Here is a 25,806-nt window from a genome sequence, read left to right on the forward strand (position 1 = left end):
TCCAGCTCATGCAGCTTGGAAACTGTCAGACAAGGTGCCCTGCCATCCCCTGGCCCAGGAGGGAGCACAGAACCCAAGCTCAATTAATCAGATGGTTCTCTCCCAAGCAACTGCAACCTTGACTATCCTGAGGAAGATAGAAAACAGTGAGAGCTGATTTACTGCAATGGTGACACCTTGAAAAGACCATGAATTATCTAGACCCCTGGAGTTTATCTGGTTTCCGTCTTCTGCTCTGGCTGTCCCTCTTTGTCTTCATTTGTTTGTCAATTTCTTTTTCTTTCCCTTCCTCAAAAAAATACCTCCCTCAGCTCTTCATTGATCCTGAAATCTTTTTAATATGCTTTTCTTTTACAATGAGAAAGTAGGTAAGACAGCTAACAATGATTTAGATTTACCCTATTTTTTTAAAGTAATCTCAATGCCCAACATGGGGCTCAAACTCACAACCCCAAGATCAAGAGTCACATGCCCTACTGAATGAGCCAGCCAGGCGACCCTAAATTTATCCTGACGTGTAAATGACTAACATAATTTTCTAAGGGCTGCAAGGCTTTTTAGCGAGGCAGGAGGTGGATGAGGTGAGACTAGGGATAGAGACAGAGAGGAAAGGGGTATTAGATACCTCGAATGAAAGGACAAAAGATCATGACATAATAATGAATTAGATATAGCAGTATCTAGGATAAATAACAGTGAGGAATGGGGGTGGTGGTGGTAAGGGTTTGATCAAGATCAGTTCTTGTTAACATGGCCACTGTGTGACCCAGTGTGATGGTTAATGTTATGTGTCAATTTGGCTGGGTCACAGTGCCCAGATCCTTGGTCAAACATTATGCTGGATGTTTCCATGAGGATATTTTTAGACGAGATTTACTGATGAATCCCAGACCTGTACCTCTGAAACAAATAATACATTATATGCTAAAAAAAAAAAAAAAAAAGGAAGAAGATAGTAGGAAGGGAAAAATGAAGGGGGGGAATCGGAGGGGGAGATGAACCATGAGACTATGGACTCTGAGAAACAAACTGAGGGTTCTAGAGGGGAGGGGGTTGGGGGGATGGGTTAGCCTGGTGATGGGTATTAAAAAGGGCACGTATTGCATGGAGCACTGGGTGTTATACAAACAATGAATCATGGAACACTACATCAAAAACTAATGATGTAATGTATGGTGATTAACATAATAAAATAAAATTTAAAAAAAGATTTACATTTAAATCCATGGATTTTGGGGCGCCTGGGTGGATCAGTCGTTAAGCATCTGCCTTCAGCTCAGGTCATGATCCTGGGGTCCTGGGATCGAGCCCCACATCGATTGGAGCAGGAAGCCTGCTTCTCCCTCTCCCACTCCCCGTGCTTCTGTTCCCTCTCTCGCTGTGTCTCTCTGTGTCAAATATATAAATAAAAATAAAATTTTTTTTAAAAATTAAAAAAAGTAAATCCATGGATTTTGAGTCCAGTAGATACTCTCCATAATGTGGGTGGGCCTCATCTAATCAGTTGAAGGCCTGAATTAAATAAAAGGCTGATCTCTTGGGAGCAACAGGAAATTTTCCAGCAGACTGCCTTCTGACTTCATCTGCAAAATCACATCTTCCTGGTTTCCTAGCACACTGCCTTTGGATTGGAACTGCAAATCTTTCTTCTTTTTTTTTTTTTTTAAGATTTTATTTATTTATTTGACAGAGAGAGACACAGCGAGAGAGGGAACACAAACAGGTGGAGTGTGAGAGGGAGAAGCAGGCTTCCCGCTGAGCAGGGAGCCTGATGCGGGGCTTGATCCCAGGACCCTGAGATCATGACCTGAGCCGAAGGCAGACGCTTAATGACTGAGCCACCCAGGCGCCCCTAAATCTCTCTTGACTCTCCAGCTTGCCAGCCTGCCTCATCAAATTTTTGAACTCCTCAAGCCTCCACAATTGCAAGAGTTAATTTCTTAAATAAATCTTTTTATTTTATACAGATATTTATACAATACACCCTATTGATTCTGTTTCTCTGGAGAACCCTGACTAATACACTCAATTTCCTGTCAGTGACAACAAAGGTATTCCAGGCTTCCACATAGTAAAACTTAATATCACCTGTTCCTCCCTCATGGGTAACCAACATTTATAGGTGGAGGCCTGATTCAAAGACTTGAAGACTGCATGGATATAATTCTATGTTCAAATTATGGCCCATTAAACATCACTTAGTAAGAGCTCCATTGGAATGGGGCTGAATAACTTTCCGGGTACAGAGTTATTTTGCTTGTAACAGTAAGAATTTAACTGGGGGAAAAATTTCTTCTGTGTTTTGAAGAGTGAAGGCAACAGTAACCTACGTAGAAGTAAACTGAACCAGAGTCGTCTAGTTTATTTAACAAAGCAATACAGCTTTTTGGTTCTTGCCACCTTACCCAGAGGAAAACTACCTTTTGTCTGTGGAAACTCTAGGTTAAACAAATGGTGCTGGGAACAGAGAGGTGTTTTAGTCACTTCACGGTGTGGGTTTCAAACATCTTCCAGCAAGACTGCATGCAGGTGTTTCAGGGAACAGGTCTATGCAGTAAATTCACCACTGCATTGTAAATGTTGGAAATCATCCTCCAGTGGTCCTGTGTATGTGAGTGACAAGGACTGGCACCGCCCCTCTTGCAGAAGATGTCATTGTGGAGCAATAAAAGTGGTCTCCAGAGCCCCTTTTACACTGCAACACCTCCTCTCTTTCCCAAGTTCTTTGAGCATTAGCAACCTCATATATTATACTTCTCAGAAGAATATGCAATTTAAGAGAATATTGCTGGGGAGAGCAATGCCTAACCTAAAGAAACAAATTGCTACTGGTGGAATTTCAGAGATTGTGACATCTGTCTAGGGAGCTTTATGTGGATAATGATCCTTACTTCGCCCCTCCAATCATAACCCACAGGTCAGCCACCCATGCCCTAAGCCCAGGCTTAAGGGAGCCTTGTTCAAAACTTCATTTTACAGCCCCATGGTAGCCAGTTTTAGGAAAATGGAGTCACCATCTGTTTGTTTTCTGTTGGAGAAAATTATTTTCCCAAAACAGTGGATAAGGCTAGGGAAGGGAGCAAAATGGAGAAAGGGTATGGAATTTTTTAAAGAAAGGAAGACAGGCTGATGCAATGCAGCGTTTTAGCTGCAGTCAGGTTTTTTATTGTTGGTGTTTCTGTGTTTTTTGTTTTGATGAATATGTCTTTTCTCTTTGGAAGATCAAGGACAAACACCTATAGTCACAAAAATCAATTCATTCTGCAAAGTCTGAGTGGGCAGGAGAGATGATAGAATCCTCCGTGGAAAGGAATGAATGTTGCTATAGAAACCAGATGATCCTTTAGTGCGAGTCCCAAAGCGCTTGCCAGGCTGCCTAACCCTGCATATTAACATTGTGGGTCCAGAGAGCTGCTTGCAGTTCTTTGGAGAGGGATTATTCAGATATTGGTCTGATGAGCTTTTTAAGGTTTTATTTATTTATCTGAGAGAGAGAATGGGAGACAGAGAGCACGAGAAGGGGAGGGTCAGAGGGAGAAGCGGACTCCCTGCTGAGCAGGGAGCCCGATGCGGGACTCGATCCCGGGACTCCAGAATCATGACCTGAGCCGAAGGCAGTTGCTTAACCAACTGAGCCACCCAGGCGCCCTGGTCTGATGAGCTTTTATGCATCTTGTGAAAAGGAAGTCCAAGTCTCCTGGGAAAGGCTGAGTTGCCTGAAATCTTAAGATACTAAAAGCCCACAAACCACAGCTCACTGGTCATGACAATACTCGTTATCTGCGATGGTTCTCAGGAGGGCTTCTGAGAAAAAGTGAAGGTTGTGTCTATGGTTTCTGGAGGGCTGTTTCTAGGGCAAGGAACATGTAAAGTAGGGCTCCTAGAGAAGAAGACATCTCTGGAGCAGAAGTGTGACCAGGATAGAGGGATAAAGGGGTGCCTGGCTGGCTCAGTCAGTAGACCATGCGATTCTTGATGTTGGGGTCATGAGTTCAGGCCCCATGTTGGGCATAGAGATTACTTAAGTTAAAAAAAAAAAAAAAGAGAGCGCCTGGGTGGCTCAGTTGGTTAAGCGACTGCCTTCAGCTCAGGTCGTGATCCTGGAGTCCCTGGATCGAGTCCCGCATCGGGCTCCCTGCTCAGCGAGGAGCCTGCTTCTCCCTCTGACCCTCCTCTCTCTCATTCTTGCTCTCTCTCAAAAAAAAAAAAAAGAATAGAGGGATAAGTTTACTTGGGGGGGGTGGTACAGGTATACAGTGTGACATTTAGACACTCTAAACTTAAATGTTTTCATGTGAGAATTAGATGAGATGATTATCATACAGTACCTAACACAGTCAGTATCTCATGCAGCAGTTACACAGATACTAACTACCACTACCAAGAGTACTATAATACTAGTAACCCTATTAGCTGATTTTAAAGTCTAACTTAGAGAAAGCAAGCTATCTCCAAATGAGATGTTTCTCGGGGTGAAATGATCTCTGCTTCTCCCCAGAGCTCTTTCTACTTGCCATGCTGTACAAATAACATTATATTGATAAGAAATGTTTTCTCTTCTCTCTCTCTTTTTTTTAAGATTCATTTACTTATTTGAGAGCGCATGTGAGCGTGCGTGGCGGTGGGGAGGGGCAGAGGGAGAGGGAGAGAGGGAATCCTCAGCAGACTCCCTGCTGAGTGAGGAGCCTGAGACACAGGGTTCCCTCCCATGACCCTGAGATCATGACCTAAGCTGAAACCAAGAGTCGGATGCCTAACCGACAGCCACTTAGGTGCCCCAAGAAATGTTTTCTATTAAGGAAAAAACCCCACTCAATCAACATCACCATACGCAATTCATTTATTGAGTCACCACAATTGAGCTTAATAAAACTTCCCTGGGGCGCCTGGGTGGCTAAGTTGGTTAAGCGACTGCCTTCGGCTCAGGTCATGATCCTGGAGTCCTGGGATCGAGTCCCGCATCAGGCTCCCTGCTCGGCAGGGAGTCTGCTTCTCCCTCTGACCCTCCTCCCTCTCATGCTCTCTGTATCTCATTCTCTCTGTCTCAAATAAATAAAATCTTAAAAAAAAAAAAACAAAAAAACCCTTCCCTGAACAGTTACCATGATTTCAATGAAACCTTCTTCCTAATTGTGGGTTTTGTTTAAAAAAAAAAAAAAAAAGTTGAGTTTTGCATTATGAAATTAGTATTTTCTCTCAATCACTTGAAGAAAAAAATCACAACCCTGTCTCCTGAATACAATCATTAGTAAGTTAGACCTGTTTTCTTCTAGCCCCTCTCCCATACATTCCCCATGCATATTATTATTAAAAAATATATGATGGGTGCCTGGCTGGCTCAGTTGGAAGAGCATGCGACTCTTGATCTTGGGGTTGTGAGTTCGAGCCCCGTGTTGGGTGTAGAGATTACTTAAAAAAATAACATCTTAAAAAACATTTTATATGTTTATATGTATAAAACATATATGTATAAAACATACATATAAACATATAAAACATAAATGTGTGTGTATATATATGTATATATAAACATGTCTCTGTGTGAATATGTGTATCTATATATGGCCGTAATCCTTCAACAATTGAGTGCCATGTGGGCGGGGACTTTGTTTTATTCATAGGCATCATGATGCAGATCTTGGGAAAATAATGCACATTCTCAGGTCATCGAGGTGGAGGGATAAAGCCCCATTATTATCAGCTCCAACATTCCTTCTGTAGGGTACAAACAGTGGTAGGAAAAATCTTTTCCTTGCTATTTCATCCTTTTTTCAGGTTATGATGAATCCATTTAAGCAGCCTTCATAATTACTGGCAAAACAGTTTTGCATCTTTGACTTGGAAGTCAGCAGAAGGACATGAATAGATCATTTGTAGTAGATGAAATAAAAATACTAGTAAACATTTGGGGACAAATAAGTAATCAAAGAAATGAAATGAAAATGAAACCAACATGAGATACTTTTTTTTTCTTTGGTTATCAAATTAGCAAACAAAATACATTAAAAAGAGCTTACCAAATGATGAAGTAAGCACTGTTTTCACTTGGCAATGGGAAATGTACAAATGTACATTACCAAGTGAATGGGAAAATGTACATTTTGGGATGGGAATATACATTTGCATAGTCTACTCAGAAAACAATTTGGCGGTGGTGAGTCCACTTCTGGGGATTTTCCTGAGGAAAAAAAATAGCCAGGAATGCAGGGGAAAAAAAAAAGTTCACTGAAACATTATTCATATAGAAAAACTTAAAAACAATCTAAATGTTGAACTCCATGAAAGTGATTAAATAAATCAGGGTATATCCATATAATGGAATATCACACAGCTTTCAGAAATGTTTAAATGCTAAGTAATGTGGAAAATGCTCAAATTAAAATGTTTACTGGAAAAAAACCAAAATTTTATGTATTCATAGTCTGAACTGTAACAGTGATTGCCTCTAAATGATAGAATGATGGGTGATTTTTTTTTTTTCTCTTCCCCCTTCTCTTTTTCGTCCACACTCTGGTGAGGAATGCCATTTTTCATGTATTTTAAGAAGTGACTTTGTAGGGGCGCCTGGGTGGCTCAGTTGGTTGGGCATCTGTCTTCAGCTCAGGTCATGATCCTAGGGTCCTGGGATAGAGCCCACCTCTCGCTCCCTGCTTAGCAGGGAGCCTGCTTCTCCTTTTCCCTCTGAAGCTCCTCCTGATTGTTCTCTCTCTCTTTCTCCCTCAAATAAATAAGATCTTTTTTTAAAAAAGTGACTTTCTATAATTTTTTTATAGTCAGAAAAACATTTTTTAAGGAGTCACATAGAAAAACCTCTTATATATTTACTGTCATATATACAATCACTGTGACTGGGAAAGAAAGTATGTGGTAAAGAGATTAAGACCTAAGCTTTTACCTCTGTTCGGCTACTTACTTTTCCTCTTGGTAGAATGGAAATTATAGTTTCTAACTCACAAGGCATTATGGTCATGCAGGTAAAGTCCTTGACATAGTTCATGGCACATGGTATGTGTTCAATCGGTGTTCATCTTTCTGATTATGTCAAGTACTATTTGCAGGAGTTAGTTACCTTTTTAGCTAACCAAGTTGGCTAACCGAGTTTAAGGGGTCTGGGTTATCCAGAGGGCTGTGATACTGGACATCTGAACGGTGCAGGTGGCTTGTATCTTACTCAACTGTTGAAAATCTGTTTAGAGGCAGGGCTGCAATTTAGCTTCAGCCTGAGCAGGAAACTTTCCTTAAGCCTCACTTCTGTGTCAACGTCTGGGTATTCCCCATACAGGTCACCGCCCCAAACTAGTTTCTACTTTTAGCTCAACCGCGGCAAATTTCCTTAAGTATCTCTAGGAACTCGGCCCCGCCCACATGCCCCCACCCGGTTGGTTCGAAAGCTCCCGGGGTTTGTTCAATCCTAGGGATTTTTCCGAGTTGATTGGCGGAGCAAATCGGAAATCCTTTGACTTCTCTGATTGGTCGCGTACGGCATTGGGGCGGGGCGTGTGGGAGTGTCTCGTCGGGACGCGGGGAGCTGTCATTGGAAGATGAACCCGGCATTTTCAGAGCTTCGTGCCGTCGCCTAGGTCGCGAGGGGCGGGCCTCCTCCCGACCAGGCTCTAATTGTCCTTTGCATTGGCCAGACATATCGTCACTCACGGAACTTCGAGGTCATTGGTACGAAAGCTCCAAGAGGCGGTGGATGATTGGTTGGTTGTGGTTCCCGCCTCCGCGCCAGTCGCCATTTTGCAGAGGGAGCCGAAATCTGAAAGGCAGTGGTGTGGCTAACGGTGCTGAGTGCGGCGGCAGGTGAGTCGCGGGCTGGGGAGAAGGGGCGGCAGCACTTAAGTCCTGGCTGGTTTTCCGCACCAGCAGCGGGCGGGAAACCAGAGAGTGGCGGTTGGCCTGCGGAAAGGGGTTGGGCTCCCTGCCTCTTCTCCACTTTCTGTGGGGCCGGCGCTGTCGGGATTCCAGGGAAGCTTGGCGCGTGCACCCGTGGTCCTCCGCTCTCTCGAGGGCCGGCACCTCGAGGGGGAGCGGCTTGGCGGGCGGGCGGGCAGAAAAGGCGTTCGGGGCTCTTCCCGAGGACCCGGCGCGCGTGCCCGCCCGCCCGCCGCGCACGCCCCCGTGGCCGCCCGCTCCCGTTAGTGCCCTGGGGGTCTCGCCGCCGTTCCTCCCTGATGGATAGTTGGTGCTTGTGGCAGGGAAGGGTGAGCGGGCGAAGAGGCGCCAGGGTCGGGGACGTTTTTCCCCAGAGGGTGTCCCCAGGCTCAGCGGGATTTGGGCACCTCTGGCAGATGAGTGGGAAGAAGAGGAAGAGAGAAGCAGCAGGGAAAAACCTAGGTGGTGTACTGTGTATAGTTGGGAGGGAGAATCGAGCAGGAGTATTTGCCTCAAAGGACATCTAAGTGGGAAGTACTCCCCCTTCCACTTCTAGCACACTCCTTATAGTTTTTCTCATCTATGCGCTTTGTCTTTTTTCGGAAACAAAGACAAGGCATCTCTAGTTTTGTTGCCCAAAAAGATTTTGACTGCTGCAGTGCTCCGGACGTTTATATACTTTACATACAGACCTACTATGAATGGTTAAAACATTCATCATTCGGGGCGCCTGGGTGGCTCATTGGTTAAGCGACTGCCTTCGGCTCAGGTCATGATCCTGGAGTCCCGGGATCGAGTCCCGTGTTGGGCTCCCTGCTCGGCGGGGAGTCTGCTTCTCCCTCTGACCCTCCCCCTTCTCATGTACTCGCTCTCTCTCATTCTCTCTCTCTCAAATAAAAATAAATAAATAAATCTTTAAAAAAAACCCATTCATCATTCTTTGGTTGTAGCAGTTCACTTTTACTTCATTTATATATGGGACAAATGCTCTGCTTTTCTCTGGTCGTGGAATGGAATGGTGTATGCTTGGACATCATCCATATTAAGCCACCGTGGGAAACCGCTGAATTTCAGACGTGGGGCCTCTGGAATTTGGTGACCTCCCGTTTGAGGTCACTAGGGTCCAGATGAATGAGAGGTTGGCTGTCCTTGTTGCATTTTCCCTCTGTTCTGCCAGGGAGTAAAGTTTTTCTTTGGTTAGCAGTTTATTTTATTTATTTTGGGGAGGGAGAGAGAATCTTAAGCAGGCTCTACGCCCAGCGCGGAGCCCAATGACAGGCTGGATCTCACCACCCTGAGATCATGACCTGAGCTGAAATCAAGAGTCTGGCACATAACCGGCTGAGCCACCCAGGCATCCCTGGTTAGCAGTTTAAAAGGAAAATCATAGTCTTTGGAACAAGGACTTTTTTTTTATTTTTGAAGAATCTTTGTAGACTTTCAGGAGCTTGGAGGTGCAGACATAGGACTACTTTTAAGTCTTTAGAATGTCAGGCTCACACTTCAAATAGGCTGATGTGTTAAAAGACTGTAGAATAAATTTCTGCAAAGCTAGTCTGTCTTTATTGCCTTTCTTTTCTTTTCTTTTTTTTTTTTTTAAGATTTTATTTATTTGAGAGAGAGAATGAGAGAGAGCACGTGAGAGGGGGACCCCGCTGAGCAGGGAGCCCGAGGCGGGAATCCATCCTGGGACTCCAGGATCATGACCTGAGCTGAAGGCAGTCGCTTAACCAACTGAGCCACTCAGGCGCCAGTTACTATTGCCTTTCTTTAAAATATTGCACACTTATGCTGTTAGAAGTCAATATAGTGACTTTTGGGAGGTAATGACTGAGATGGGAGACAAGGAGATCTGGGTCGCTGGTAATCATTTTGATGGGTTCATGACATTTCATTGAACTGTTTGGTTATCATGTGTGTTTTTATCTGTATGGAAATTACATTTCAATAAAAAGTTAACAGAAATTGGTTGAGAGTCAGGTGATGGTCAACACTGGATGCTATGGGATCTCCTCAGCTCTTGCCCTAGTCAGTTTCTCTGTTAGCAGTGTGGTGTCACAATGCTGTATTTCCTCCCCTCCGAAATTGTTCTTTTCTGGGTGTTGATGCCGTTTGCTAGCCAAAGGCAACAACTGAATTTCTAAGAGATACTGGTATTTAACCTGCCTTAAGGACTTCGCTTCACATCCCGTTAAATAAACTGGTTCTCTGCTCGAGTTCTCATTTCAAGAGAGTTTAGATATATCTGTTGGCACTGCTTCCATACTTAGGCTGACTACAGCCTGCTGCCATAGTGGTAGCATTGAGACTGTGTTTCCACTTACCCACTTGGATGCTGCAGTGGAAAAGAATTTTCTGGCTAGGCATCAAAAGGCTTAGTTGAATTTCCCTTAAAAACAAGACACACTACTCTTTCTTGGCCAAATTATACTTAAAATTGTTTAAATTTTTTACTAGGAGTCACCTCTAATAGAGCCTTGTTTTATGTATGGTGTTTCTATATCTCTGTAAAGAACAATTACTTGACTTGCCTTTCTTTTCATTCAGGTAACAGAATTCAGTCACAATGGGGAACGTTTTTGAAAAACTGTTTAAGAGTCTATTTGGGAAAAAAGAGATGCGGATTCTTATGGTGGGTTTGGATGCAGCTGGAAAAACCACCATCTTGTATAAATTGAAACTGGGAGAGATTGTGACTACCATCCCTACAATAGGTATGTTCACGGCCTGTGATGAGACCAGTTTACAAGTTAGTATGTTACACATTTACATGCCTTTTATATTATTGAATACTTCTTTCTGAAAACCTTGTCTGCCCCAAGAGCGTAAACTTTTTGAGGCCCAGACTAGGTAATACAGAATTTCCTAATTGCTCCCTGGCACCTCTAGGACCATTGCTAGGTTTATGGGGCAATCAGAGGGACACATTTAGGATAAGCACAATTAACCTTATCTGCTTGGTAAAAAAGAAAAAGATAATGATTAAAACGGGGAGGGCGCAGGGGTCCCTGGCTGGCTCAGTTGGTAGAGCTTGCGACTTTTTTAAGATTTATTTATTCTAGAGAGAGAGCGAGAGTGAGCTAGCTTTGTTGGGGAAGAGCAGAGGGAAAGGGAGAGAAACCCAAGCCGACTTCACACTGAGTGCAGAGCCCAACGCAGGGCATCTCAGGACCCCAAGATCACAACCTGAGCTGAAACCAAGATTCCGATGCTTAACTGACTGAGCCACCTAGGTGCCCCAGAGCTTGCGACTCTTGATCTCGGGGTTTTGAGTTAGAGCCCCACTTTGGGTGTAGAGATTACTTAAAAATAAAAGCTTAAACAGACAACCAGGGAGGGCAGTTATGCCCTCTATTCCACTCAATTAGTGTGTGTCCCAGCCTATGCCTGAGATGGGAGCTGGGAATCTGCTGTTGCCTCTTCAGCCCATCTTCCTTCCAGCTGGCCTTTCTAAGTGGAAGCATGTCCACAGGAAGTATGTTCCTAGGGTTTAAAGATGCAGTGTGATTTCCTTCACTCTGGCTCAAGCCAATTACTTGAGTTGGTGTCCAGCTGAAGAATCTGCTTTGTTCTGGTGCTGGAGGAGAACCTGGCAGTGGAGTTATTTCTGTGAACCAGCACTGTGTTTTGTGGGCCATTTGAGGATTTCACAAAGGCAGGTTGGATAGGACTTAATCTTTGCCTTAAAAACTGCCTCTAGATCCAAACTCCTGAGTGAGAATAGGCCCCACGGGATGGCATGTGAAGTCAGTAGTGTTCAGAATGTTGGATTAGTCACAGGAACCAAATGATCAACTTCCAACTTGGGCAGTAGTTTCAGAGATTACAACATTTGGAGAAGGAGGAAACCAGATGGAGAAAACATTCACACCCACAATTTAAAAAATGTTATTAGTCCAAAATGAAAATAGCGTAATTGCTTGGTTTTCTCCAATTATAAAAATTATTCATGCTTCCATAATGTTAGACATACAGCAAAACATAAACAAGTGTTAAAAAACACTACTGTTAAGATTTTGGTGAATATCTTTGTAAAATCATATGCATTCTGTTTTCAAACTTGGCATTAAATAGTGTGTTTGGATCTCTTTCTATATTACTTCCTCTCTGTGGAATGCTTTCCTGCCTTTTTCCTTAGCTTCCTCCCCTTTTATGTAGGTAACACCAGCTCATTCTTTTGGTCTTAGTTTAAACATTATTTATCAGGGACACCTTTCCTGATAGCCTGGACTGGTTTTCCCCTGTTAAAAGTTTCCATAGTAACCGGAACTTCTTAATAATTCTCAACACATTTGCCATTGCTTGCCCACTTCTCTTCCTTCCAGCGGTGTGTAGATAAGGGCAGGAACCATGTCTGTCATTTTCACCATTGTTCCCAAGCCCCTGGCAGAATGCCTGGCACATAGTAGCTGTCCAGTAAATATTTGGTGAATGAATGGGATACCAGTCTTGTAGATTGTGAAACTAATGGCCCCCAGTGAATCATCCCCCTCAGTATCCACCCTCTTGTGCAATCCCCTTCTACAGTGATGCTGAGCTTGGCCACATGGCTTGCTTTGGCCAAGGGAACATCAGTAAATGTAATTCAAAGATTGAATGAATAAGTGCTTGTGCCTTGAGGCTTGTACTTTTGGAACATTGCCACCACTGTAAGAGGATGCTCAAAAATGAAAAGACCACCTGGAGAGAGATGGGCCAGTCCACTGCTCAAGGGACTCCATAGCTGGATGTAACTACAGGGGGAAGCCCAAGAAACCCACAGAATTGTTGGGTTCATTATTCTAAGTCACTAAGTTTCGGGGCTTAAATAACAACCGATACAGATTAACATCAACATCAAGTTTTAATAACTGGATAGTATTCCATTATATGACTGTATTTTTAATAAATTTCCATTGACGGTTGATTCAGTTATTTACAGTGGTTCTTTTTTTGCAAACATGAACTTTACTCCTTGTAGTAATTTCTGGAGGAAGAATTGTTAAAAGTAATGTACATTTAGGGATGCCTGGGTGGCTCAGTTGGTTAAACGTCTACCTTCCGCTTGGGTCATGATCCTGGGGTCCTGGGATTGAGTCCCACGTCGGGCTCCTTGCTCAGCGGGGAGCCTCCTTCTCCCTCTGCCTGCCGCTCCCCCCTGCTTGTTCTCTGTCTCTCTCTCTCTCTCAGAAATAAGTAAATAAACCAAACCAAAACAGAAAAACCTAATGTACATTTAGGGGCACATGGCTGGCTCAGTCCATAGAGCATGTGACTCTTGATCTTGGGGTCATAAATTCAAGCCCCACATGGGGCACAGAATTTACCTAAAAAAACCCCAAAAAACCCTTACGCACATTTAAAATGTGGGTACACATTGCCAAACTTTTCTCCAAAAAAGTTGTGTCACCAACTATTAAAAAGTGTTCATCTCCAGGGAATTTGCCAATCTGATGGGGAGGGAAAAAAAACCACTGATTTTTATTGGAATTTCTTTTACTGTAAGTGAATATATTCAAACATCCATTGGCCATTTGTATTTGCTCTGTACTCAATTTTATTTATTTATTTAGTTTTTAAGCTTTTACTTATTTATTTGAGAGAGAGCGCATGTGTGCACATGACAGGGGAGGAATAGCAAAAGGGGGAGAGAGAATCTCAAGCAGACTTCCCGCTGAGCACAGAGCCCAATGTGAGGCTTAATCCCACAACCCTGAGATCACAACCTGAGCAGAAATCAAGAGTCGGACGCTTAACCAACTGAACCACACGGATGCCCCTTATTTATTTTTTAAGTAGTCTCCATGCCCAATGTGGGGCTTGAATTCACGCTGGGTGGCCCTTATTTATTTTTTAAATCATCTCCATACCCAATGTGGGGCTTGAACTCACAACCCTGAGATTAAGAGTCGTGTGCTCTACCAGCTGAGCCAGCCAGACACTCCAGTCTATGACTTGATTTTAATTTGGTTCTACTGGTTTTCTTTTTGTTGGCATGTTTATATGTCTCTTAACAATTTGAAGGAGGACATCATGGGTCAGAAACAACTCTTGTCATGTGTTAGTTTTCTAGTCAATTGTCTTTCAACCTCATTTTTTCTGTGTTTTGCCATATAGAATTTTAGGTAGTCAAATTTACCAATTTTTTTTTTTAAGATTTTATTTATTTATTTGAGAGAGAGAGAATGTACAAGGGAGGGAAAGGGACAAGCTGACTCTGCACTGATTGTGGAGCCCAACACGGGGCTTGATCGCATAACCCCGAGCATGACCTGAGCTGAAATCGAGTCAGACGCTTAACTGACTGAGCCACCCAGGTGCCCCATCCATGCTGATATTAAATGCCTTCTTTATCATATACTAAGTTTTCATGGGTGTGTGTGTGTTTTTCTGGGCAACTCCCTGTTGTAGTCATTTGAACTTAATTATTTCACGTGTTACTGAGTTTTGATAATATCTTTAAAAATAATTTATCTGTTTTCAGAGAGTTCCTGGTTATGTTTACTTGCTTATTTTTCCAGGTTACATTTAAGATCATTTTGCTAAGTTTCCTACCCTACCTCCCTTCCCTCATCACTTTAGGATTAGAATGGCATTGAATTTATACATTTATTTAGCAAGAGTTGAGATTGCTGCAATGTAGTGAGTGCCCCTCGCTAAAACAAGGCATGACTCAGTGAGATATCGAAAGTGAGCAGGCCCAGGTTGTGGTGGACCTTGACAGTCATGTTTGGGATTTGGGTGTGGGAAGCCAAGGAGAGATTAGTTTTTTTTCCCTTATTTTAAATATTTCAGTCAAGCATAAATGTGTAGTGAAGTGATATGACCACATAATGTGTTTTGAGAGTTTTGATTGGAAAATGGTAAGTGGACGGAGAGAAGAAGAGTAGCTGCAGATAGTTAGGTCGCTTCAATAATTGAGGCTACTGTCTCTTGGGTTAGGGTGACTATTAGATATTTAGGAGGTTGAATTGATAAGATTTGATAATGAGATGTTTAGGGGTGAGAGTGTTGGGAGTGTCAGGGATGCCTCCCAGATTTCCGGCTTGCGGGATGAAGTCAGTACAGGGGTAACTAGTAGAGGAGGGGCAGGGATCTTTTTTTGTTTGTTTTTAAGTAGCTCCTTTCCCAGCTTGGAGCAAAATGTGGGGCTTGAACTCATGACCCTGAGATCAAAACCTGAGCTGAGATCAAGAGTCAGACATTCAACCAACTGAGCCACTTAGGCACCCCTAGAGGGGTGGGGATCTTATGTTCAGTTTTGACATAGTGCCTTATTGGAGCCTTTGAGACATCTAATCAAAGATGTTGGATAGAAGGTTAGATTATGAGCCTGAGGCTTAGGAGATCTGGGGATGGGGTAATGTAAATTTGAGAGTTGTTAGCACAAAGGTGGTAATGAAGCCCCATGAGTGAATGAGATTACCTCTTGGGGCTGTGGAAAGAGGAGAATGAATGGGGCAGGACAGAATCATAGGAACTCCATCACTTAAGGATCAGTCAAATGTGGTTGAGCTCACTGAGTAGACCAAGAAGGTTCAGCCATAGAAATACAATGAAAATGGGAAACCAGGGAAGAGTTTCAAGAAGGGAATGAGCAGTAGTGTCAGATATAAAATCAAATTATGCAAGAACTGAAGAGCATCTGTTGGATTTATTGACGTGATCGTTGCTCACCTTGGCAAGGCCAGCTATGTAACATGGTGAAGCAGAAGGTGTTCTTGGGTGAGAGGTGACACAGTGGGTGCAGTGAATGTAACTAAGCTTCTTAGAGAAGTTTGGCTTTGATGGGGAAAATAGAGGGTAATATAGCAGGTGAAGATGCGGAGTCAAGGAAGGGCTTTTTGAAAGATGTGAAGACTTAAGCATGCTGAGAATAGGTTGGAGACTTTGGAGAGGTCCAGACTGTATGGGTGGATGGAATCAGCATTGGATAGATGCCCCCTTCTCTTCTAAGAGGGAGAGAAAAAAGTATGGGTACAGATGTAGGTCGGTTTCTATGCTGTGTGGTGGGAGGTGGAAGTCAGTCTCATTAATGGCTTCTGTTTGCTCTGAAGTACGCTGTAAGATCTGGGAGAAAGAGGGGACGTATGAGGTTGGAGAGAGTAGAGAAGGTTGGAGACACCGGTCATGATGAATAGAAGAGCAGAGCTGACTAACATGGTCTGTTTTGTAAGCTATAGATCTTTTTTTCTTTCTTTCTTTCTTTTTTTTTTTTTTAAGTAAGCGCAATGTGGGGCTTGAACTCAAGACCCCGAGATCAAGAGTTGCATCTCAACTCATTGAGATGCAACTCTTGATGAGGCTGAGCCAGCCAGGTGCCCCCTGTGAGCTAAAGATCTGTGACTAGCAAGTTGCTTTGTAAATTAAAAGTAGTGTCCAAATATTAGCTGAAATTCATTTGAATTGTTCAACAAGTCTTCATTAAAATTTTTCTTCATCTTCCCAATTTAGGCTTCAATGTGGAAACAGTAGAATATAAAAATATCAGCTTCACGGTCTGGGATGTTGGTGGCCAGGACAAAATCAGACCTTTGTGGCGACATTATTTCCAGAACACCCAAGGTAAAGATTGTCCAGTCTATGGCCTTAGACCCATTTGTATTAAATGTGTCTAAAGATGGATGCTTGAAGCAAAACTTTGTGTTCTGCTTTATTTGGACTGTCAGTCATTCCTTCTCTTCTGATGACCCGCTTACACTTACTGGGGAGGTTTCTTTTTGGAAAATGGTCCCTGCCTTCCTAGAAAAAGTACTTGGGCATTAATGCCCTACATAGAAAACTGCTTTTAATGCAGACTAGTTAAAAAATGGCTATCCTGATGAATTTTGTCTTTTGGTTAATTGAGAGCTGTATGTGTCTCAGATGAAGTACCAGGTTTTGGAGAATTTTAGTTTAGTATACCCTTTTAAACTCATTGAGAATATCTAAAAATCATGCCAATGGTGAGAAAGAGATGAACAAGCCTGGCTGGAACCCCAAATACCAGCATCTTGTGTGGCCACGGTCCCTCCCTGCTGCCCTGCTATTCTAGAAGTGCGTGAATCAACACGTGTATACCAGATCATTACCTTATTTCCTTATCACTAGTTTCTGGGTTTTTATTTATTTATTTATGATTATTATTATTATTTTTTAAATATTTTATTTATTTATTTGTCAGGTAGAGCTAGCACAAGCAGGGAGAGCAGCAGGCAGAGGGAGAAGCAGGGTCCCTGCTGAGCAAGGAGCCCAGTGCGGGACTTGGTCCCAGGACCCTGGGATCATGACCTGAGCTGAAGGCAGACACTTAACTGACTGAGCCTCCCGACTGAGCCTCCCAGGTGCCCCCTTATCGCTGGTTTTTTAAAAGTGCGGTTTTAATGGGTCCACTCCCTTGTCAATCTACTTGAGGTTTGTTTCCATGGATTTTGTGTTGGATCATTGCTACCTTAGAGAATATTGCCTCTCAAAATACCCATAAACTGTTCACCTAGTTTTTGTACCCTGATTTTCTTGTAGCATCATAACCAGATGGTATCTCCACGCTTCCTTTAGAACTTGTTTGGAATCCTAATTTTGAAGATTCCACGACTGGTGGTGTTTGCATCGCATGCATTCCTTAGTGAACACTTGTGTTCGTTGGTCTTGTCAGACCCAGTGCCCACACTGGCTGGCCCTTTACATTTTAGATCATTGTTTCAGCACTTCGTTCGGTTTGTGGTTCTTGTCTCTGGATTTGGTTATTTTTCCTCAAAATAGTGCTTTTTTTTTTTTAACTTTTGTTAGTAGAAAATTCAAAACAAATACAAGGAGAGAGGATACATAATGAACCCCCTTGTGCCTGTTGCTTCTACAGTTACCAACGTTTTGCCCAGAGTATATTCTAGCAAATCCCAGACATGATAAATGAGGCCTTTTGCTCATATATATATCTCCTTCAGTTTTCATTTCAAACTGGTAAAGCCTTTTTTTCTGCACATAATCTTCTGCCATAATCACACCCCCAAAATCAATATTCTTTCATGCCAAGTACCTAGTCCTTAATTGAGTTTCTCCAGTTGTATCAAATATGTCTTTTCCACATTGGATTTGTCTGCATCAGGAACCAAAGTTCACACATTGCATTTCATTGTTCTGTCCCTTTAGTCTCTTATTCTACAACAGATCCTCTCCCAACGCTTTGTTTCTGCGCCATTGTTCTTGTTAGATGTTTATCCCACATTCTGGATTTGGCTGATTATTATAGTATTACTTGTTTGTCTTGGGATATCTTGTAAAACGGTGGTTCTAGAGGCTTGATTATGGTTCATTTTGGCGGCAAGAATACCTCACAAGTGGTGCTAAGGATTCCTCTTGTATCACATCCTGACACAGAAGTTTGGCTGTCACACTTTTGGGATGCTGGGTGGGTTCAGATGGTATCAGCCTAATTCTCCCAAAATAAAGTTCCCTTTCACCTACTGATTTTAGCATTCATGGAACACTATTACGTAGATCTGTTATTTCATCAGAGGTACAGAATGGTGATTTTTCTAGATCTTGTCATTTCATCTGTATTTGTTAGCTGAAATCCTTCTAAACAAAGAATTCCTTCATCAAATTCTTGGTTTCTCTGAAATACAGTGTATGTAACAAAGGCAGAAAAAGTGTTTAATTCTTTCCCTTTATTGATCTTCAGACAAACAACTTGATACCCTAGCAACTTCCATGATGACTCTTAGATTTTTCTATCTTTGTGTTTCAGTCCACTGCAGACAGTACTTTAGATACCCGGAGTGTTTGTTTATCTTGGCTTGGCACTTGCCATTTTGGCCAAACTGTCGCAGTTCCTTATTACTTAATAAAATGAGAAAGCATGGGTTTGAACCACAGCTCTGCTATGAAACCTTGGGAAAGTTTGTCTTTTCTCTCTGTTTCCTTATCTTTAAAATGGAGGTAGTACCTGCTGTGTTGGATCATTTGGCTTAAATGAGACTGATTTTGTAAAATGCTTAGTTCTGTGGTTGGAAGGTAGGCACTCAGATAGAAGCCTTTATTAGTCTGGGTTCTCCAGAGAAAACAGAACCAATAGGATGGATGGAGATATATATATATATATATACATATATATATGTATACCAGATTAATTATGAGGAATTGGCTCACATGGTTATAGAGCCTGAGCAGTCCCAGGATCTACATTTGGCAAGCAGGGGAACCGGGAGAGCCAAAGGTGGAAGATCCAGTCCAAGGGCAGAAGACCAGGTCCAGGATGGTCAGGCAGAGACTTTGCTCCTCTTGTGCTCTTTTCAGGCCTTCAGTGGATTGGAGAGCACCCCCCGCCCGCCCCCCCCTCGCCGCCCCATGCTGTGAAAGACAGTCTGCTTTACTCAGTCTACTGATTTAAACGTTATTTTTTTTTTTTTTAAAGATTTTATTTATTTATTTATTTGAGAGAGAGAGAAACAGCATGAGAGGGGATAGGGTCAGAGGGAGAAGCAGGCTCCCCGCCGAGCTGGGAGCCCGATGCGGGACTCGATCCCAGGACTCCGGGATCATGACCTGAGCCGAAGGCAGTCGCTTAACCAACTGAGCCACCCAGGCGCCCCTGATTTAAACGTTATTAACTTCAGCTAGAAACACCCTCACAGGGGCGCTTGGGTGGCTCAGTTGGTTGAGCGACTGCCTTTGGCTCAGGTCATGATCCTGGAGTCCCGAGATCAAGTCCCGCATCAGGGAGCCCGCTTCTCCCTCTGACCCTCCCCCCTCTCATGTGCTCTCTCTCTCTCTCTCTCATTCTCTCTCTCAAATAAATAAATAAAATCTTTAAAAAAAAAAAAAAAAGAAAAGAAACACCCTCACAGACACACCCAGAATAACGTTTGACCAAATGTCTGGGCACCCCGTGGCCCCGGTCAAGTTGACACGTAAAATTAACCATCACCAAACCCAAATTGTGAGAGGTTTTACTTCCTCATTCTCTGGCAGGAGTCCTTTTGCTTGCTCGATGTAGAGTCACATTCAGGCACCAAATTGAAATGCCTTTTTGTTTTCAATCTTCTATTCATAACAAGCCCAATTTTATGGAACTTCAGTAACTTGCTGTGATGGCGGCCACCTGGCTATGATCTAGGGCCCTAGGGTGGGGCCAGTTAGACTCTTCGTGAAACTACAAATGGGGACTGTTTGAAGAATGGATTTGCTGTCTGTGATGGGTTCAGACATCTCAGCCAGGAGTAGCCTTGGATGCTGCCCCTGTTTCTCCTGCCAGCTTCTCAAAGGTCAAGCGGTCTTTTTTAATTTAAAATTTTTTCATCAGTATTGAGTATGACAGACTTAATGATAGCTTTTATCTCTCCATTAAGACACTTAACTGTGTGTTCACTTAGACTCACTTGTATAGATTGAAATTTGAACTGTTTATTTGATTTCTTAGTTGATTATATTATAGAGAGTGCATAAAATGGTCTATTAGTTCTCACTTGGAAAGATTTTTCTCCTTGATTGTAGGTACAGTTATTTTAATTCGTTAAATGGCAATACATGTATATGGTTCAAAATTCCAAAAGATAGAAAAGTATATAAATGTACAGCCAGGGCTCTTCCTATTGGCTGAACCCACCAGGAAGTGGGAGGGTGACCAGTCAGCCCTGGGGCAGACAGCAGGTAGGGGAATGTGTAAATGTACAATTAGAGCTACATGAAACAAGTTGAACCTCTCTTTATGGCATAGCTCTTTAGATAGGTAAAGATAGCTGTCAGTCCCTCCAATGAGTCTTTTCTCTCGATAAAATATCCCTGGTATATCAGTTCTTTTTCATCTGACATGGTATCTCGTTCCTTTGCCATCCTAGTCTTTCTTTGAATCCTTCCAGTTTGCCTGTGTTTTAGAGTGTGGGGTCCAGCAGCGACCACGTAATAGTCGCAGGATGTTCTGATTGTCGGATGATGGAGAAGGCTTTTTCTCGCTCATGTCCTAGAAACTGAGCTGCCATCACTGCTCTTGATACAGCCTAGGAGCAAATTAGTTCTGGCAGCTGCTTCACATTTTTGTCGCACAGAGGGCTTATTGTCAGCTAACCACCTGGTTCTTACTATCATTATTGCCTCAGGGAGTACTGCTGAGAGGGTCTTCCCTGTTCTGTATTTGTGTGTATGTTGGATTTCCCCCTGTGGAATGCTCTGGAGATCGTCTTGCCCCACCGCTCCCTCCATCCAGTGTGGTAGCAGCCAGGTCTGTGCAGGGGGCAGCCGGCTTGGCTTAGACTCTTGCTTCCTGGGGATATCTCCGATGCTGTCTAGTATGGGGTCCTGCAAAGCTTTCCCGACACCAGCTTCCTGGAGTTGGGCCAGACTTCACAGGTTAGGGGCACAAGACTCCCTCCCTTCAGATACCTGCTGAAAATGTGGGGGGCTTCCCAGAACATTGTCCTTTCCCTGTGGCATCAGGACGCACCACCTCCAGCACCCTGATGCATGACGTCTGCAGGGTGTTGCCAACCAGGGATGCTTATCTGAACTTTGATGTCCCTGGTTTTTATTGCGACTTCGTTATGTAAACAGGATGTAGAAGTGAAGTGATTAAGCATGAACCTGGGGAAGGCCTGGATGCTTCTGAAGATAAGCTGGTGCAGTGTGTGTGTGGCAGGCTCTCTTAACTCTGGAGAGTACATGTCCTTCCTTAGCTGATTGCTTTCAGTGAAACCATACGCCTAAGTCGGGAGAAGCTGTAAGGACATAGAAACCTCTTGTCCTTTCCAGATTCGGATCACCAACATGCTTGTGATTTCTTTCCAGGTCTGATTTTTGTGGTCGACAGTAATGACAGAGAGCGAGTCAATGAAGCCCGAGAAGAATTAACGAGAATGTTAGCAGAAGATGAGCTCAGAGATGCAGTCTTATTGGTGTTTGTAAATAAACAGGTATATTATTGGCTTTCTGAGTACTGGGACTGAAATTGCTGCCAGATATTCACTTAAAAATACAGATATTTAAATTAGATGTCTGCCTCCCTCTCTCTAGCCCCTACCATAACCTTTCCCTCCACCTCCTTTTTTTTTTTTTTTTTAAGTAAGCTCTAGGCCCAACATGGGGCTTGAACTCACAACCCCGAGATCAAGAGTAGCATGTCCTACCGACTAAGCCAGCCAAGCGCCCCCCTCCTCCTCCTTTTTAGCTTATGTCTTTTGTTCATTCACTCAACAAACATGAATTGAGCATCTACTAAGATCCAGGCATTGTTTTAGGTATTGGTGACATAGCAGTGAGCAGCAAGATAGACAAAAGTCCCTGTGTTCATGGAGTTTCCATTCTAGTGGCAGGAGAGTCAGTCAGTAAGAAATATGTAATGTGTCTGCTGGAAGCGTGGTAGAGGAAGGTAAGCAGAGGAAGGGGGCAGGCTGGATGTGGGAAAGGGCCAGAATGCCTCCATGATGAGATGACATCTGAGCAGACCTGAAGGCCAGCAGGAAGGGAGCCGAGTGGGCTAGGAAAAGCATGGCTGCCAATGCAGCTGGAACAGAGGGGGCGGGGGTGGTGAGGGCGGAGATGGTTGCATCATATAGGGTCTGTTGTCAAGGAAGAGAAGGGGCTTTTACATAAATGTAGTGGAAAGCAGTAAAGGAAGAGTGGGAGGAAGGCCAAGTGTAGAGCCGTCCCGTCTTGGGATTCAAAGAGGAATGAAGCTGGGAAAAGAAGGTAGCATCGTGGAATGAGGTAGAGTCGTGGAATGCACCAGCCTGAGATGATTTCAGTCAGGTAGTGATGTGTTTTCCTTCCACTTTCTCCTTCATGAATACATTCGTTACGCGATTGAGCTCACGGCTCTTCTGACAGGGCCGCCTCCTGTTTTGTCACTTCAGATTTATCGAAGGCATTTTCTCTTGCCCTCCAGCTCTTTGTAAACATGATTTTGTTTTATATTTTATTTTATTATTATATTTTTTAAATAGGCTCCACACCCAGCATGAGCCAAATGCAGGGCTTGAACTCATGACCCTGTTCTGAGATCAAGACAGAAGCTGATCGGGACCAACTGAGCTACCCAGGCATCCCTGTAAACATGATTTTAAATGGTGGCTGGACCGTCATTCGCTCAGTCTTTACCCTACCGTTAGGTTCGATGCCAGTCCTGAATTTCACTCGTGAACATAATGGACTTTCAAAAAGATAATTACACTTGTTCTTTTTTTTTTTTTTTAAAGATTTTATTTATTTATTTGAGAGAGAGAGTGAGAGAGAGAAAGAGCACAAGAGGGGGGAGCGGGAGAGGGAGAAGCAGACTCCCCGCTGAGCAGGGAGCCCGATGCGGGACTCGATCCCGGGACTCCAGGATCATGACCCGAGCCGAAGGCAGTCGCCCAACCAACTGAGCCACCCAGGCGCCCTACACTTGTTCTTTTTAATTATAAAAGCAGAACATGCTCATGGTGTAAATCTGGCAGCAGTTTAGAATACCAAGTGAAATATTCTTGCCTCACTCTTCAGAGTAAAATAATATTGTTAAATTTCTTCTGTCCTTTTTCAGAGATACAACTTTCGATGCCTGTATAAGCAGTTATATGATTGTATTCATATTTACGTTCTGGAGATCCACCTGCTTTTTCACTTAGCATATTTTGATGTCATTCCATATCAATATCTCTAGATATACCTTAGTATGTGCCAGGCACGGTTCTAGGAACTTGGAATATATCAGAGGACAAGATATAAATTCCTGCTCTTGTAAAACTTGCGTTCTAGTTGGAGACAGATAATAAGTCATCAACATAGGAAATAAGTCAGTTTTATAGTACAGTAACATGTGGTGAGTGCTGCATTTGAAAAGATGAAGCAGGACAATTAGGGAGGGGTCCTGGGGGTTCGGGTCCCGAGGGCCTTGCAGACCACCGGGAGGACTCCAGTTCTTCCCCCTGAAAGAGATGGATCTGCTACAGAGTTTTGAAAGAATGACTTGTTCTGACTTTCACTGGCTTGAACATAGACCTGAAGGGAACAAGCACACAAGCAAGGAGACCAATTCAGAAGTTTTGTCCGTACCCCAAGTTAGAAACAGCGGTGGGATCGGGTGGGTAGCCATGGAGGTGGCGAGAAGTGGTCCGATCCTGCATCTGTTTTCATGGCAGAGCCAGTGGGTTTTCCTGATGTGGAGTTGGGAGGTCAGAGAGAGAGAGAAATTGAGGATCAGCTGAGCTAAGACTGTGACTAAAAGTTTTGGGAGAAGAGCGTATTTCATTATACAAATGCATCATTATAAACTGACTTTTTTTTTTTTTTTGAATTTGCTTTGTCAAGGATCTTCCCAATGCGATGAACGCAGCAGAAATAACAGACAAGCTCGGCTTACATTCCCTCCGCCAGAGAAACTGGTACATTCAGGCCACTTGTGCCACCAGTGGAGATGGGCTTTACGAAGGCCTGGACTGGCTCTCCAACCAGCTCAAAACGCAGAAGTGATCGGAAGCGCTCCATTCCGCATGCATTGTGGCAAAGTCAGCTGGCCTCTTCTGTGTGCGTGTGTGCGTGTGAGGAGCCGAGGATGGGTGTGTGGCTGGGAGTGGGAGCAGCGTTCTCACACCGTGCCTTAGACGTGCTATAAGAAAACCAGGCTTACATTTGAAGAAAAACCAGTGTTACACTTTAAATGCTACCTTCCATTTCAGGAGTTTCGAGGGTCAGCTTAGGAGGTGATGGAGGGGTCCATAGGGCTTTCCTGGCGCACGACCTTCCTAAAGGCCCTGGGGATAGGCAGGAGGAGGAGAGCTGGCGTGGGGCCCGAGTGGAGCTGTGCCGTCCTGGGTCTGGCGGCTCTGCCTGCCTGGGGTCCTGTTAGACTTTGGTGGCCTTTTGTAAAAGAGGAAGGGCCTGTCGTTCTTCCCCATCACTGCCGGAGCTAGCAACTCACTTTTCAGTGCTTTAAAGCAAACGATCCTCAAGAAAAAAAGACTCCTGCTTGCTGCAGGGTTGAAGTTCAGCTTTGAACTTTTCCCTTAAGTTATGTTCTTCCTGGTTTAATGTGCTTTATTTAAAGGAACTCGAGATCTTTTTCATTAGAGTATCAAGACTCCATTAACACTCGAAAATCATCCAGGCCTTCCCTCATGCTAGTTCCTTCCCCTGTTTGCCTCTTATAAGCCAAATGGAGACCATTTGGGTTAAGTAACCCAGTGTGAGGCCAAGACTCTTCACTGGGGCCACACAGTCAAGTGAAGGGCCGGGTTACGGAAGCAAGCTGAGGGTTGGAAGGGAGGTGAGGGTCGTGTTTGTGTCCTTGTATCACCACCTCGGGTTTCAGACTCCTGAGACTGCTGCTCCCACTTCTCTGCTCTGCTGAATGTTCTATGCTCGAAGCAGGAGGTTCACTCCTGGGATGGAATTGTCACCAGGTTCAGTTGTCTCCGTTCGACTTGCGGTTTTGGTTAGTTTCTGTTCCCAGAACCACACACCTGTGAGTTCTGAGAGTGAGAGAGGATCGAGAGGTTCATTTTGGAGACGAAATTCCCGGCAACCCCTGTTATTGCCCCTGAGTTGGTGCTAAATTTTGCTATGAAAAATGTCTAATCCTGACCGCTCTCCACGGTGCTGACTCCCTCTTCTGGGTGGCAATAACGTCCTATGTGGAGACGTGCTTTATGTTGTCTTCAAAATATTCATAGAAATGGCCTGGGGATGAGCTCGGTTTCACACGGTAGCCTAGAGCTCGTTGTGCAAACAGCTGTCGGCCAAATGTGTACCTACGCACGTCCCCTAGTTCACCTTTAAAAATTCCTTTTTCAAGAAAAATGTTTATTTAAATTACAGAGGAGGGGAATGTAAGGTGAATTTTAACAAAAGTAAACCTTGTTTATTGATGATAATGAAGTTGGTATTACTAGGAAAAAGTTTCATACCATGATACATGTGGGGTGTAATGTTTTTCTTTAAAATATTGACTTGAAAGAATGTTCATTGCAATACTGGCATCCAAGTCCAGATTTAGTTTTTAACCATGGA

The 25,806-nt window shown here is 43.6% G+C and overlaps 1 protein-coding gene across 1 annotated transcript; it reads left to right on the top strand.

Annotated features, from left to right (window-relative positions):
- Window positions 1-7,562: 7,562 nt before the first annotated feature.
- On the top strand, window positions 7,563-24,740 carry LOC123853902 (ADP-ribosylation factor 2). The gene is made up of 5 exons (XM_045888721.2): window positions 7,563-7,803; window positions 10,423-10,589; window positions 16,309-16,419; window positions 21,613-21,737; window positions 24,109-24,740. The coding sequence occupies exons 2-5, from the start codon at window positions 10,442-10,444 to the stop codon at window positions 24,268-24,270; spliced, it is 546 nt and encodes a 181-aa protein (XP_045744677.1). The 5' UTR covers window positions 7,563-7,803; window positions 10,423-10,441; the 3' UTR covers window positions 24,271-24,740.
- Window positions 24,741-25,806: the final 1,066 nt, after the last annotated feature.

The sequence above is a fragment of the Mirounga angustirostris genome, unplaced genomic scaffold, assembly GCF_029215605.1.
Source record: "Mirounga angustirostris isolate CCGP_5_RB_7025 unplaced genomic scaffold, mMirAng1.0.hap1 SCAF_17, whole genome shotgun sequence".
Lineage (NCBI taxonomy): Eukaryota > Metazoa > Chordata > Mammalia > Carnivora > Phocidae > Mirounga > Mirounga angustirostris.

Excerpts from the sequence above, each read along its gene's own strand:
- LOC123853902 (XM_045888721.2), top strand. The coding sequence starts at position 10,442 with ATGGGGAACGTTTTTGAAAAACTGTTTAAGAGTCTATTTGGGAAAAAA. Across the intron at positions 10,590-16,308 it reads GACTACCATCCCTACAATAG|GCTTCAATGTGGAAACAGTA; the intron begins GTATGTTCACGG and ends TTCCCAATTTAG. Across the intron at positions 21,738-24,108 it reads TGGTGTTTGTAAATAAACAG|GATCTTCCCAATGCGATGAA; the intron begins GTATATTATTGG and ends TGCTTTGTCAAG.